Source organism: Ciconia boyciana, chromosome 9 (genome assembly GCF_034638445.1).
Source record: "Ciconia boyciana chromosome 9, ASM3463844v1, whole genome shotgun sequence".
NCBI lineage: Eukaryota > Metazoa > Chordata > Aves > Ciconiiformes > Ciconiidae > Ciconia > Ciconia boyciana.
This window is the reverse complement of record NC_132942.1, coordinates 7308271-7322698: the sequence shown is the minus strand read 5'-3', so window position 1 is coordinate 7322698 and position 14428 is coordinate 7308271. Positions and strand designations below refer to the sequence as shown.

Sequence of the window (14428 nt, the reverse complement as noted above, 5' to 3'; positions counted from 1 at the left end):
TTACCTGCCGCAGCCACGCACCCTCTCCAAGCTCCCTGCCCTGCCTCCAGCCCAGCCTGATGAGAGATGCCCAGCACAGGCTCGAACAGCATCACGCCCAGTTCATCCTTCTGCCTTAGTCATTTAGCCAGGATGAACGGTGGTCCTTTGAATCAATGCAAAGGCAGAAATTATTTGTGCAACTCTTGGAATAAAAGTATGTAGCTGGGCATCAGGTGGCAGTGTAATATCTGAAATCACCGGTTGTCCAGCTGGAGCCTGTGGGTGCATGTTGCACACACCAGCTCACACATCCTAAAACACTGACTAAGAAACAAGAGGAGCCCAAACCTCACAAAGTTTGTTCAGTAACAAGAAAACAAAAGGAAGGAAAGCCAACAAAGCATTGCATATTCCCCCTAGCACGGGGAGATCATTACTGTTGGAAGGAAAGGTCCCCTGTACTGTTGGGGAATGTTTAGGTTGTGTGGGGTGGAACAGGACAGAGAATCAGAAATTCAGTCTCAGTTCTGCAGATGCTCCATAAAATGCCAAAAAAGCCTCTCCAACAAGGATGTCCATTCACCACTTCTCAGGCTAGATGTTCCCCAAATGTTTGCTGCAAACTGCAGACATCCAGAGATCACCCTGAGACCCCACAGAGCCCGGAGGACATATGAGACTTCATAAGAGGTTGACACATCTCAGAATGACCCTGGGCTCCCTAATTTAACAGGATGGGAGCATCTCTCTATGCAGCATTACCCTAGAACCTCCAAATACTCCTCTGAGGCAGGAAGCCCCCCATTTTAATTTGTTGCATATGACTGAAAAATAGGACCATCCTGTAAAACATGGTGTCCTGAAAAGCATCATTTTATACTCAAGGACATGGTCCTCTGCCAGGAGAGGCAGGTAGCACGACTCTAGCAAGAGAGGGATGGAGCATCCTTGGCTGGTGTCAGAGCCCTGAATAAGATTACGCCGTTTTAGCCGCATCTCCAGGCTACTGGTGGTTGTCTCCATCCTGTCCCCACCACAGGTGCGAGAAGCTGGCCGAGGAGTGCCAAGACAACCCATGCCGAAATGCAGGGCGCTGCGTGAGCAACCAGGGCTCCGTCCATTGCATCTGCCCATCGGATTACCAGGGGGACTACTGCACACAGCCCATCATCACCCCTGCCATCGTGCCCACGCAGTGGGCAGTGGGCCCCGAGGAGATCGCGGAGATCGTTGCTGGTGTGCTGGGGGTGGCCATCCTGGCCGCAGCCTTCGTGCTCATCCGCAAGCGCTACCGCCAGCGGGCCAAGGCACACAAGCCTGTGGCCCGGGAGGACCCTGACCTGCTCTCCAAGAGCGAGTTCTCCAAAAGTGTGGGTGTGGGCACCCAAGCCGTGCCACCCATCGAGCTCAACATCCTCAGCGATGCAGCACACAACAACCTGGACCGGGCCACACCAGAGCAGCGCAAACCCACCAGCACCCCTGAGTTTGTCACCTTCAACTCAGCCAATGCCCCAAAGCACCGGGGCACCATCGTGTGCAGCGTGGCACCCAACCTGCCCCCCGCTGCACCCCCTTCCAACTCTGACAACGAGTCCTTCATCAAGTGCACCTGGGCCAGGGAAGAGATGGGTCAGTAGCCATAGCTTTTTTCTTGCTATTACACATCCCTCTTCCCCCTGTGAAGTGGATCAAAGGTTTGCAAACTTGAGGGACCAACAGCATTGGTTAAAGCAAAGCAAAGCCCAGGCAAATGCTGCCCAAGCCCTGCTATAGGTCCTTTATTGGCTTTTCCCTCCCTGCTCACCAGTACATCCCAGTTTTCAGCTTTAACCTGCTTGGTCTCATACACAATCAGCAGGGAAACCATTAATGCATAGCCTGGATTCCCACACATCCTGGGTCAAAAGACCCTATAAAAGAGAATAAAAAAGCTAAGGGGAAAAAATTAAGAAGCTAAAAGTCAGTGGGAGTTTTAGTGGAGGCATTTGCATCAATGCTCCTAGGCAGAGGGATCATGCCCTCAGGGAAACACCTTGCATGGCTCCAGACAGCAAGGTTACTGCTTTCTGCCCGTGCCGGAGTTCATCACCAAAGGATGCTGTTAGAAGAGGGTTCACCAGAGTAACTACAGGGAAAGGGAGAGAGCCAGTGGATCACTTGCTCTTCAGCATGCAAGCTTCTTGCACCTGGATGGCGTGAAGAAGTGTGTCTTTTGGGTGCTAGAGCAGGGGATGTGCCAGTGGGAACGCTGCCCTGGCACAGCCAGGGCTGCCCTCAGGTCCCCTCAATTCCCAAAGCAGCAACTACAACTCCCCTGTCCTCATGTCTCCTCTCTTCCCTGGTCTGCCACATCTCTTGCAGGCTCAGAGTCTACAGAAGGAATTAGCGGGAGGGCAAGAGGGGGGAAAACAACAGCTTGAACTGCAGCTAACACAACTCTGTTTTATTCCAGTCTACCCAGCAGAAACAACCTACTGGCCTCCCCGGTACCTGTCATCAGATGTCCAGGAATATTCCCACTATGAGATCATTCAAGGCCCCCCTGCATCCTCCTCCCACCCTCCTCTCCCCCCGCCACCTCCTCCGCCGGTGGACGCAGAGCCAGTTGCTCTCTATGGGGGCTTTCCCTTCCCGCTGGACCAGAGCAACAAGCGGGCCCCCATCCCGCCCCGCTACAGCAACCAGAACTTGGAGGACTTCTTGCCACTCAGCCCTGTGGACATGGGAGCCTCCCAGTGCCAGAACGAATATACAGCCATCAGCTACTACCCAGCCCAGCTGGTGCAGGGCGAGGGCATCCCATACCAGCCCGATCCCGGCTACAAGCGGGTCAGCATGCGCCTGAGCGTGGCCCAGCCCTCCTATGCGGACTGCGAGGTGGGCCACCAGCCCAGCATCCGAGCCCAACCCCTTCCACCCCCCAACTACGAGGGCTCCGACATGGTGGAGAGCGACTATGGGAGCTGCGAGGAGGTGATGTTTTAACGGGGGGCTCATCCTCAAGATGAGAAGCACGTCTCCACGCAGAACAGTGTGCATGGGGCTGGCACGTGCCACCGAAGGGAGGCTTACGTGTCCCTCCTCAGCTTGCGGCATCTCCCCCTGCACGGCTGGGTCGTAATTTGGCTGGATCTTTCCCCCCGCTGCCGTCCATGGTGCTCCTGCTGCAAACGGAGGGGAAATGCTCCATCCACTGCCGGGACACAGAGGATGCTCCTGGGATGCCAATGACTAACCTGCCTCCTTGCCAAGGGGACTTCCTCCGACACTGTGTAGGACTGCAGCGTGCCACCTCCTCCCACCCCGAGCTCCCTGGCCACAGGGACAAGGAGGAGGAGGAGGAGGAGGGCAAGCACTGCAGGCATGGCAGCAGTTGTGGCGGAGAAGGTGCAAAAGGACTAGCGATGCACAGCCTGGGAGTGCCCCAGGGCGGATAGCAGAGGCTCCCTGCCCCCAGCTCTAGCTCCGAGGGCTTGTATTGAGCCAGCAGTTTGCCCGGTGGAACGGATCAGCTGGTGCAAACCCTCTTCCATGTCTGCTCCCCAATGCAGGGAGAGAGATGAGGGAATGTTGCTGGTCCCATCAGCATGTCCCTCACTTGGCCAACAGAAGTCCAAGAAAAAAAAAAAAAGAGTTCATTGCTGTAGAAAACCCAAGCAACAAGCTTCGTTGCACCAGGAACCACCCACAGACTCAAACCAGTGCAGCTAGCAGCAAAGCAAGACCCCTGCCCAGTTGGGCTGCACTCGCCGGAGTAAGGGAGACCCTGCCCCAAGGATGCGAGCACAGACGTGTCCCCGTGGCTGTCGTGGTCCCATGCTGAACACAGCAGTACATGGTCCTGCCACCCAGCTGGGGCTCCCCGGCATATCCTGGCAAGACTGGCCAGCACTGCATGGCGTCTCCTATCTGAGACAGGGCACCGAGGCTCTTGAGCGTGGGTTTGCCTTTATGTCCTTGTGCTTGGGAATGTATTGTTTCTTCGTGAGAGGCTTTCTTTGGTTGGTTGTTTGATGTAACTTTTTTGTTGTTGATTTTTGGAAAGTATTAAAAGAGTTTGGATTTTTTTACTATTATGATTTTATTCGATAACTCAGGGATTCCCTTGTGTATTGGGTTTGCATGGCAAAGTTTTGGTAGCGGGGGGGGCTACAGGGGTGGCTTCTGTGAGAAGCTGCTAGAAACTTCCCCCATGTCCAACAGAGCCAATGCCAGCCGGCTCCAAGATGAACCTGCCGCTGGCCAAGGCTGAGCCCATCAGCAATGGTGGTAGCACCTCTGTGATAACATATTTAAGAAGGGGGGGAAAAAACTGCACAACTGCAGCCGGAGAGAGGAGTGAGAATATGTGAGAGGAACAGCTCTGCAGACACCAAGTGAAGGAGGAGGGGGAGGAGGTGCTCCAGGCGCTGGAGCAGAGGTTCCCCTGCAGCCCGTGGCAAAGACCATGGTGAGGCAGGCTGTCCCCTGCAGCCCATGGAGGTCCACAGTGGAGCAGATATCCACCTGCAGCCCATGGAGGTCCACAGTGGAGCAGATATCCACCTGCAGCCCATGGAGGTCCATGGTGGAGCAGATATCCACCTGCAGCCCATGGAGGTCCATGGTGGAGCAGATATCCACCTGCAGCCCGTGGAGGACCCCACGCCAGAGCAGGTGGATTCCCGAAGGAGGCTGTGACCCCGTGGGAAGCCCGCGCTGGAGCAGGCTCCTGGCAGGATCTGTGGATCCATGGAGAGAGGAGCCCATGCTGGAGCAGGTTTGCTGGCAGGACTTGTGACCCCGTGGGGGACCCACGCTGGAGCAGTCTGTTCCTGAAGGATGGCACCCCATGGAAAGGACCCACACTGGAGCAGTTTGTGAAGAACTGCAGCCCGTGGGAAGGACTCACATTGGAGAAGTTCATGGAGGACTGTCTCCCGTGGGAGGGACCCCACGCTGGAGCTGGGGAAGAGTGCAAGGAGTCCTCCCCCTGCGGAGGAAGGAGCGGCAGAGACAACGTGCGATGAACTGACCACAAGCCCCGTTCCCCATCCCCCTGCGCCATGCAGGGGAAGATGTAGAGAAAATCGGGAGTAAAGTTAAGCCCAGGAAGAAGGGAGGGGTGGGGGGAAGGTGTTTGAAGATTTAGTTTTTATTTTCTCATTACCCTACTCTGATTTGATTGGTAATAAATTAATTTCCCCAAGTCGAATCTGTTTTGCCCGTGACAGTACTTGGTGAATGATCTCTCCCTGTCCCTAACTCGACCCACGAGCCTTTCGTTATGTTTTCTCTCCCCTGTACAGCTGAGGAGGGGAGTGATAGAGTGGCTTTGGTGGGCACCTGGCATCCAGCCAGGGTCAACCCATCACACCTTGTAAAGAGGACATTCCTGCCTAGCTCCAGCCAAGGGCAGCCCAGGAAATAACAGCTTATTTTGAACACCGGCATCCCCAGCCTCTTGAGCCTTCAGAGAAGTACCAAGACAGCAAGTTCAATGCATATTTGAGGATCCCATAAGGGCCAGAGGAAGGAGGCAGACCCATGGTAGCCTGCCTCACTTCAGGAAGGCATGAGCCTCCCGTATCTGTTAGCTCAGGAGCAAAGGGGTTGGAAGGACCCAAATCCAAGCCCTGCCTTGATTCCCATCCCCAATGAAACACACTTGGGAAAACAGAAATTCATCTTATTTCTGAAAGTAAAGCCGCAGCCCTTAAGGAGATGACTATCACCCGGTTAACCTGGAAAACACACCCAACTCAAGTGTATCTGCAGAGAGGTCCCCAAAACACCCAGCACAGGCTCTGTGGGACACAGCAACCAGCCCCAACACCTGTAGACCCTGCCCACAGCCCCACTCCCCCACCCAAGCATCCCCTGGGCATCAGGGCCGCTTGCCACTCCTCCAGCACCCGTCAGCCACCCCACAGCACCCCGAAGCACTGCCTGGTTTACCTCTCAAAGCTGTCATGCACTTTGATAATTTTTTTTTAGCCAAGAATCCCAGGCTCGTCACTGCTGTCGCTCCCCCATGCACGCCGGGCAGCCTCCTCTGGAAGGGCTCGCCATCAACCAGAGAGCAGGATCCGTCTCAGAGCTGCCCCAACAACAGCTGATAACGTCACTAAAGCTCAGCAATGCTTTGGGTGTCAGTGATGTCATTAGCTATCACCATGGAGATGGCAAAGGAAGGACCAGGGGAGCAGTGCCTCCAAGGGCCAGCATCCACAGGGGGCAAAGTGCTGCGTGGGCCAAATGACCCCAAGAGAGACCGATGAGGGGGGACCGTGCCAGCCCAGGGCAGTGCCTCAGTGTTCCCTGCCCGGAGGTCAGCCTGCTCAGGGGAAAGGCAGGACCTCAGCTGCAGGCTGCTGCTCCAGCAGCCTCTGGCTCTGCAACCCGCACCCCCAAAGGGGATCCCTCAGGGCCAGCCCCACGCTGAGGCAGAAGGGCACTTTGCAAGGCCTGACACCACGGGCAAAGGGCACTGGTTTAGCAGATGCTCCCAGAGCAAATTAACTCCCCCAGCCCAGAAGTGGGCAAATGCTGAGCTCCTGCTGGCTGTGGCAGAGCTTGACTAGCCAGGGGTTGCCGTGGGACCCCAGCAGCTGGGATGCAGGCAGGGTCCCTGCCTGCACCCTGCAGTGCCCCAAAAACACTCCTGGGAAGTCTGCAGGGTGCCCTGGGGTAAAGGAGAGCTTCTGGGAGGGGAGAGGAGGAAGCAGGCAAGCTCCCAGAGCTGCAAACTTTGGCGGCGGGCTTGAAGGATGTTTCCTCCCCGCTCCTCTTCCTCCTCCGGGGGAGGCAGTCTGGAGCGGCTGCCAGCCCTGCACGGCCCCAGCCCGGCATGGAGGGGAGCGCGGGGTGGGGGAACCTCTCGGCCGGCTGACGGGGGGACAGGCTGCCCTACCTGGCCTGGGCACTCGCCCTCACGCTCATCATCACCATCGCAGGTGACATCCTGGGCAACGGCTTGGTCATCGCCTCCGTCCTCAAGAACAAGGAGCTGCGGAAGGCAGGTGAGCAGCCCGGCTCCCCACGGAGGGAGGGAGGGGTGGCCCGGGAGCGGGTACCCAGCGCATCAGCCTTGCGGATGCCGCAGCCGGGCAGGGATGCGCGGTGTGCTGCTGGCTGCATCCAGCCGAGCCCAAACTCAAGTTCATCTCTTAGGATACGCAGGTGTGAAATCAGCCATAACCTTTGGACTCCCACTGCCGCCTCCTCCTCATCATGCTTGGTCATTTCCTAGCACCAAATGGCAAAGCACAGACCCTGCATTTCACTCACCTGTAACTCCCAGGAAGTTATCGGAGTGGGAGCAGTGGGAGGGGAGGGAAGCAGCCACAAGCATTGCCTGCCTTTCCTTTCCCAGCTCTGCATCTCCCACTAGCTGGTGTTCTTGCTCTAAAGTTCCCCCAGGTAAGGATTACCAGTTCCTCAGTTCAAGCCCAGACCTGTCCTGTGGCTCTTGTACTCAGAGGATGATGTCTTCTTGTGTTTGGGCCCCTCACTACAAGAGAGGCATTGAGGGGCTGGAGCATGTCCAGAGAAGGGCAACGAAGCTGGTGAAGGGTCTGGAGCACAAGGCTGATGGGGAGCGGCTGAGGGAGCTGGGGTTGTTTAGCCTGGAGAAAAGGAGGCTGAGGGGAGACCTCATCGCTCTCTACAGCTACCTGAAAGGAGGGTGTAGAGAGGTGGGGGTCAGTCTCTTCTCCCAAGTAACAAGCCATACGACATGAAGAAATGGCCTCAAGTTGCATCAGGAGAGGTTCAGATCGGATATTAGGAAAAATTTCTTTACTGAAAGGATGGTCAAGCATTGGAACAGGCTGTGCAGAGAGGTGGTGGAGTCACCATCCCTTGGAGGAGTTCAAAAAACATGTAGATATGGCACTTCGGGACATGGTTTAGTAGGCATGGAGGTGTTGGGTTGACAGTTGGACTCGATCTTAGAGGTCTTTTCCAACCTTAATGATTCTATGATTCTGTGATGAGGATAACCCGGCATTGCTGATCAGCTGGGGCTTGTTGGATTCAATTCTATTGCAGCCCCAGTTCAGAGATACCAAATCCCGGTTACATTTTACATGCCTTCAACCAGCCCCTTATACATTGCACCCCACATTCTCCTGCCTCTCCTCTCTTCTGTGACTCTTACTAGTGACACTGTCACACACCCTGCATGCATTCACACACCAGGCACAAGTGGCACCAGGTACTCCCACGTACTGTGCAAACAGAAAACCTTCGCTGTGCCATAACCGGTGGCAGGTAAAATCTGGGTCATCTTTCAACTTCTGGCCTTTTCGTGAATGCAATACCACCAACAGCCCAGAGAGAGATTGCTTTTTGGTATTTGCTTACTAAAGGAAAAAAAAATACATACACACACACATTTATATTTACACACACATACATACATATCTGTATGAAGTAGAAAGTAGTTCTGGGGTTAACCCGAGAGGGGATGGATCTGTGGTCCAAAGATGTTGAGAGACTTCACACTGATTTCAGCCAGGACATGAGCATCTTCCTTGCTTTTTAATAAAAAGCAGGTTCACTCTTCTCTTCAAAAAGAGCCACCAACTGTGAAAGTTTCAGGTGAAATTACTTCATCCTAGATTTAGCAGACAGAGCCCAGCATCCCACTTCTCATCCCTCTTCCTCACTGGTAGCCAAACTCTGCTTTGCATCAGCTGCAACACGGGGCAGCACCCTTCTCCCACATCTCCTGCTGCAAATTTAGGGTCAGAACAAGGTATATGGGAAGACGAGGGAAAGCCCCTTATCCTGGGTACCATTACAGTTTACTGTAACACTGGAGTAGCTCTGTGTAGCCAGAGAGCGCTGCATTACAACCATTAGTTATAACTTCTTCCCTCTCTCTTCCCCGGCAGACAATGCCTTTGTGGTGAGCTTGGCCGTTGCAGATTTGCTGGTGGCTTTCTATCCATACCCGCTCATCCTCATGGCTATTTTCCACAATGGCTGGGTGTGCTGGATTTGGCTGGTGTAGAGTTAATTTTCTTCACAGTAGCTACTATGGGGCTATGTTTTGGATTTGTGCTGGAAACAGTGTTGATAATACAGGGATGGTTTAGTTCCTGCTGAGCAGTGCTTACACAGAGTCAAGGCCTTCTCTGCCTCTCACCCCACCCCACCCGTCAGTAGGCTGGGGGGGCACAAGAAGCTGGGAGGGGACACAGCTGGGACAGCTGACCCCAACTGACCAAAGGGATATCCCAGACCATATGGCGTCATGCTCAGCATATAAAGCTGGGAAAAGAAGAAGGAAGGGGGGGATGTTTGGAGTGATGGCATTTTGTCTTCCCAAGTCACCATTACCCGTGATGGAGCCCTGCTTTCCTGGAGATGGCCGAGCACCTGCCTGCTGATGGGAAGTGGTGAATGAATTCCTTGTTTTGCTTTGCTTGCACGCACGGCTGTTGCTTTCCCTATTAAACTGTCTTTATGTCAACCTATGAGTTTTCTCACTTTTACTCTTCTGATTCTCTCTCCCATCCCACCAGGGGGGAGTGAGCGAGTGGCTGGTGGTGCTTAGTTGCCAGCCAGGGTTAAACCACAACACTGGGTGATGGGCTACCTCCACTGCCAGATCAGTGGCTTCCTGATGGGTATGAGCATCATTGGCTCAGTCTTCAATATCACAGGCATTGCTATCAACCGCTACTGCTACATCTGCCACAGCCTGAAGTATGACAGGGTTTTTCTCCAGTACCAGCACCCTGTGCTACGTGGAACTGGTCTGGGCACTCACTTTGCTGGCCATCACGCCAAACCTTTTTGTGGAGTACCTGCAATATGGCCCCTGTGTGTACACCTGCACCTTTTCCCAGTCCGTCTGTGCCCTGTACACCATCATTTTGGTGATGGTCCACTTCTTGCTCATCACGATCGTCAGCTACTGCTACCTGAAGATCTGGGTGCTTGTCATCCAGGTACGGCACAGGGCGAAGCCCAACTTCCACCCCAAAATGAAGCCACATGATTCCCAGAACCTCTTAACCACGTTCATGGTCTTTGTGCTCTTTGCTGTATGTTGGGCACCATTAAACTTCACTGGCTTTGCAGTGGCAGTGAAGCCACCCTTGGGTTCCTCGATCCCAGAATGGCTCTTCACCTCCAGCTATTTCATGGCATACTTTAACAGCTGCCTGAATGTGGCGATTTATGTGGCCATGAACTAGAACTTCAGGAAGGAGTACAAAAGGATCATGCTGACTGTGTTCCAGCTGGCATACAGGACGGATGGAGGATAACCCCAGAGGACTGAGCCTGGAGGGAAAGATGACCCCATCTAAGTGCATGCAGATAGACACACCAATCCTCTGCCTCTTTATCAGGGATGTACAAACAGAGCATAGCCAGAGCTAAGGGAGGAGAGTGACCAATGCATCTCCACCAAAACATGGTTCACACCAGGAACAGCTCAGGCCACCACCAGGAACAGCTCAGGCCACCATGCTTCACAATGCTCTGTTGGAGAGGGATGTTGAGCATGGCAGAGCAAGCAACCTGCAGAAGACACCGGTTCAGCAAATCATCTGAACCCTTTAGGATTCTTTCCACCTTCATTTCTCTGTTATTCATCAAGTCTTTAAGATCTTAAGAGCATTTATGGACACTTGTGCACCTCAGAGGAGACTAGACCCTGTGAACGTTGGGTGAAGCATTAGGAGCACACACTCCTGAAGAGATCACAGAGCTGCCTTGTTCTCTCCTTCACCCTTACCTCTGCCAATACCTGAGAAAGAAGAAACGTCCAAGTCCCACTCAGCCCCTTGGTTACATGGTAATGGAGGGTCTATGTTGGTGGACAGCAGAGTGGGGAGGTATGGAACAACCTGTCGGCTCTGTCCTCCTGATGGCAGAGGGCTGTCCAGCAATAGGAACCCCTCTACTTCTATTTGCAACAAGTTCATGAGATAAATGTATGAGGCTGCTCTCCTCTTAGCCCTTATATGCTCCAGACTGCTTATTCCCACCTCCCTCTGTCTCCAGCCACCTGAGTCGTGCATGCACCTGCGACCATAAAGGAAGGTAAGTTTTACACCACTTTTTGAATGTATTTTATGGCCAGGAATCACAAGTGAGCCTAAGCCACAGCTGGCCTGCAAAGAGGTCCATGTGTCATTTTGGAAAAGCTCCCTTCTAATCCTGTACTATTTGTTCTTCTGCAGCAGAAGCACGACCACAAGGAAATGGGAGGTTGTAAGCACAAAATCCTGTTTGCAGATATGGAACAAGGTCTTTTGACCCCGGATAACCTGCCCCAACCCTCTTTGCTCTCCTTTCCCATTGCTATTGCAACCTCCTCACCCCACAGCACTACACGAGGCCTCATGCTCAGCTGGTGGCAGCAGCTAGGAGGGAGAGACACCTCTTCTAAGGTCCTCAGAGAATCATGCAGAACAGAGCACCTTCTTACCTTTCTCTTACCACACTTTGCCCAGAGATGCATATATGTTGGCTGCATGTGAGCATCCAGCAGTTATGCCATCGCCCAGATGGCAATGGAGAAATAATAGCAAAACACTCAGTTATTCAACAGCCGTGTTGGGAAGATGCCAGCATGCTATGCTAGAGTGAGGGAGCAGCATGTTGGTGGGTATCAGCCCATCCTGTGAGTCTATAAGTGTATTATACAGCAGTTGAAAGGAAATACTGGCAATAAAAGTGGGAACACCTCAGAGCACTAACATACAGGGGTAGGAGGGGAGATCATGCAATTTCTTGCTCACAACAAGGACCAGAGCATCATCTGGGAGCCCTGAATCACTGTTTGAGTGCAGCAGGCGGGTGCACACAGAGGTTTGCTTCAGTCTCCCCAGACCTTTTCCCGGCCAGGTTCTCCCCCCATGGCTGCCAAGCACCTATAGCCGACAGGGTGGGACAGCCTTCATGGTAAATTCATGCAGCCCCAGTTCACCTGTTCCTCATTTGTTGCTCCTAAGAGCAAAGATGTGAAATCTCCTGTTTGCTCATTCTCCCCAGACCAGAATAAAACAAAAGTCATTTCTTGAAATGCTCTCATTGCATTTTTGCTGCAGCAGCACTAGGAACACACCAGGGTTGTGCCTGGGAGGTTCAGCAGGACTGTTCCATTCAGCAGCAATCCCAGGCAATACCAGTGATGGGGTATCGCCGAGTCTTAAGTACCCACCACAGCCCCCAACATTATCAGTATTATACGTCCCGCCAACCCTATCCCAGAAACCACTCCCCCAGCGCTTACTGACCCAAGCCTCAACTTTTCGGCTTTCTCTTAACTGCTGGGTGCCTTAGTGCTGAACTGGGGGAGGGCACACAAGAAAGGGCACAAACACAGGGAGGCTTGGGACGCCCAAATAGAGACACTTGGCTCAGACAACCAGCAGATATGAAAAAAAAATTGGTATTCACATCCCCTTCTGGGACCAAAATCAGGGAAGGGGGGGTTGCATTTGGGACACACAGGGACATTCTCACTGGACAGCCCAGATACAAACTGGGACCAGCCCCACAGCCGGCTGGCCCAGGAGCCGAGTTACCCTGAGGTTTGCAAGGGAATACAGCCTCCTTCTTTGAGAGCCAGCTCTGCTCAGCAGAAATCAGTCCCTGACTGGATTAGGACTGATATCTTAGCTATTTGGTTTTGCTTCATAAATCCCTCTCAACACCTTCATCCTAAAAGAGCACAGTGAATTTGGGCACAGTGTTTCTAAGCGCACACATCAGTGGGTTGTGTGGAGAAAGACAGGAGAGATCGTGGGGGAGATGGGAGAGTAAAAAGAGCTTTTTTGTAATTCCAAGAGTTGCTTCAGGCTGGAAAAGGTTGGTGGAGAGACCTCCCAAGGTCCCTGCCAGCCTCAATTACCCTACAACCCTAAAGCACTTTGCAGACAGAGCACAGCAACATCTCTGCCAGGCCCGGGAACGGGACTGCCTCTGGGCAGGAGCAGCACGAGCAGCAGGAGCAGGGAAACCCACCAGTACAGCACACAGCACGCTGCTCCAAACCCCCAGTCTGACCACACAACATTTATGCTGCTCCAGCACCTCGGGCTACAAATCCTGCCACCAGCTCCATGTCCCAAGCCAGGGACCCACCCCGCTCCCCAAAACACCTCAGGGATGCCACAGCATCCTACCTGCTGGCTCAAGGGGGGCTCATGACACAGAGAGGCTGAGAAGGGGACAGCACGCAGCCTCCCTCCTGCCTGAACTGCAGGCTGCAGGACAAGCATCACCTGGCAGAGCCAGACCTCCCACCCCGGCCCCCTTACCCCACCACAGCTGGGCTAAATCCCAAATTAAAGCCAGGGGAGAGAGCATATGGCTGCACTTGTGCAGGTCCCTGACCCAGCTTTTCTCTGCCAAGATGGACTTGTGAGCTTTGCAGTTCCCTGTGGCTACTTTTAATAAAACTCTAAATATAGCCAGGTCCCCACGGCAGGCTCATCCCCCTGCATGCTGACGGGACATTGTGAAGAGTAGCTTGCCATCCCCAGGCTTGCTGGGGGAGCAGCATCTTCTTACGGCCAGAGGAAAAGATGGGGTTCACCTGCTCTGCCCCTGTTTTCTGCTCATAAACCCCAGTTTGTGCCTTAGTTCTCTGGCACTTTCAGCAGAGCGGGATGGCATGAGCCCTGGCACAAGTGGTATCGCAGCGGGGACCCACCACTGCTGCTGGCTCAGGGTCTGGGCAGGTTTCTGAGGGGTGGCCAGGCTGTCACCCTGCCAGCTTCCCACCCTTGCTCCAAGAGTGCCACCGTTTCTCAGCAACATGCACCGCTTTTTCCCGTAAGGCAAACCCAAATTATTCTTCTCAGCATCAGAAGCAGTGCAAATAACAGTGATTATATTTTCCTTTAGACTTTTTGACCTTTAACTCCCCGGGGTCGCCTTGGCTGGCAGCCACAGCGCAGGGGAGGGCAAGGGCAACAGAGACGATGCTTTGGTAAGTGACAGCTGGGAAGGGGCAGCCTCAGCAATGCCATTTCATGGAACGGATGCAGCCCTGCAGCACTCAACCCTTGGAAGAAAGGATGGCTGTGGATCCGGCCGTGGTGACCCTCCACAGTCAGAAATACCCCAGCCACCAGGACCTGCCTCTGCTCAGCCGCTCCTCCTGCCCTGGGGTTCAGGTGGCCTCGTATTCCTCTCCAGGGGCCACACTCCCCACCAGTCTGCTTACTTTAAGGAGACTTTTCTGCCACAGCTTCAAGAGATTAACTTTTTTTAGCACTGATCTCCTGAACAGCCCTGCTAATGACACACCGCAATGGTATGAATTATTCAGCAGCATGAGGATAAGCCCAGCTGCAGCGATGCTGGCATGGCACCCGGCGTCTCCGAGCGTGGGCTGGCTTTTGCTCCTTTGATCTCTCGGGTGGATCAGCAGCAGCTCAGCATCCACTGCTCTGCCGCCATCAGCACATGCCAGGCTCTTTTTTCAGCT

At 53.8% G+C, this 14428-nt stretch overlaps 1 protein-coding gene and 1 pseudogene across 1 annotated transcript in view; both read left to right on the top strand.

The window, feature by feature from the left end:
• FAT2 (FAT atypical cadherin 2) overlaps positions 1 to 3992 on the top strand; it is a 50905-nt gene extending 46913 nt beyond the window's left edge. Inside the window, exons 22-23 of the mRNA XM_072873033.1 lie at positions 1022 to 1614; positions 2438 to 3992. Coding sequence (XP_072729134.1) covers positions 1022 to 1614; positions 2438 to 2970 — 1126 coding nt within the window. The 3' untranslated portion in view covers positions 2971 to 3992. The remainder of the gene's footprint in view (positions 1 to 1021; positions 1615 to 2437) is intronic.
• LOC140656844 (melatonin receptor type 1B-like) lies at positions 3138 to 10247 on the top strand (annotated as a pseudogene).
• The last annotated feature ends 4181 nt before the right edge of the window (positions 10248 to 14428 follow it).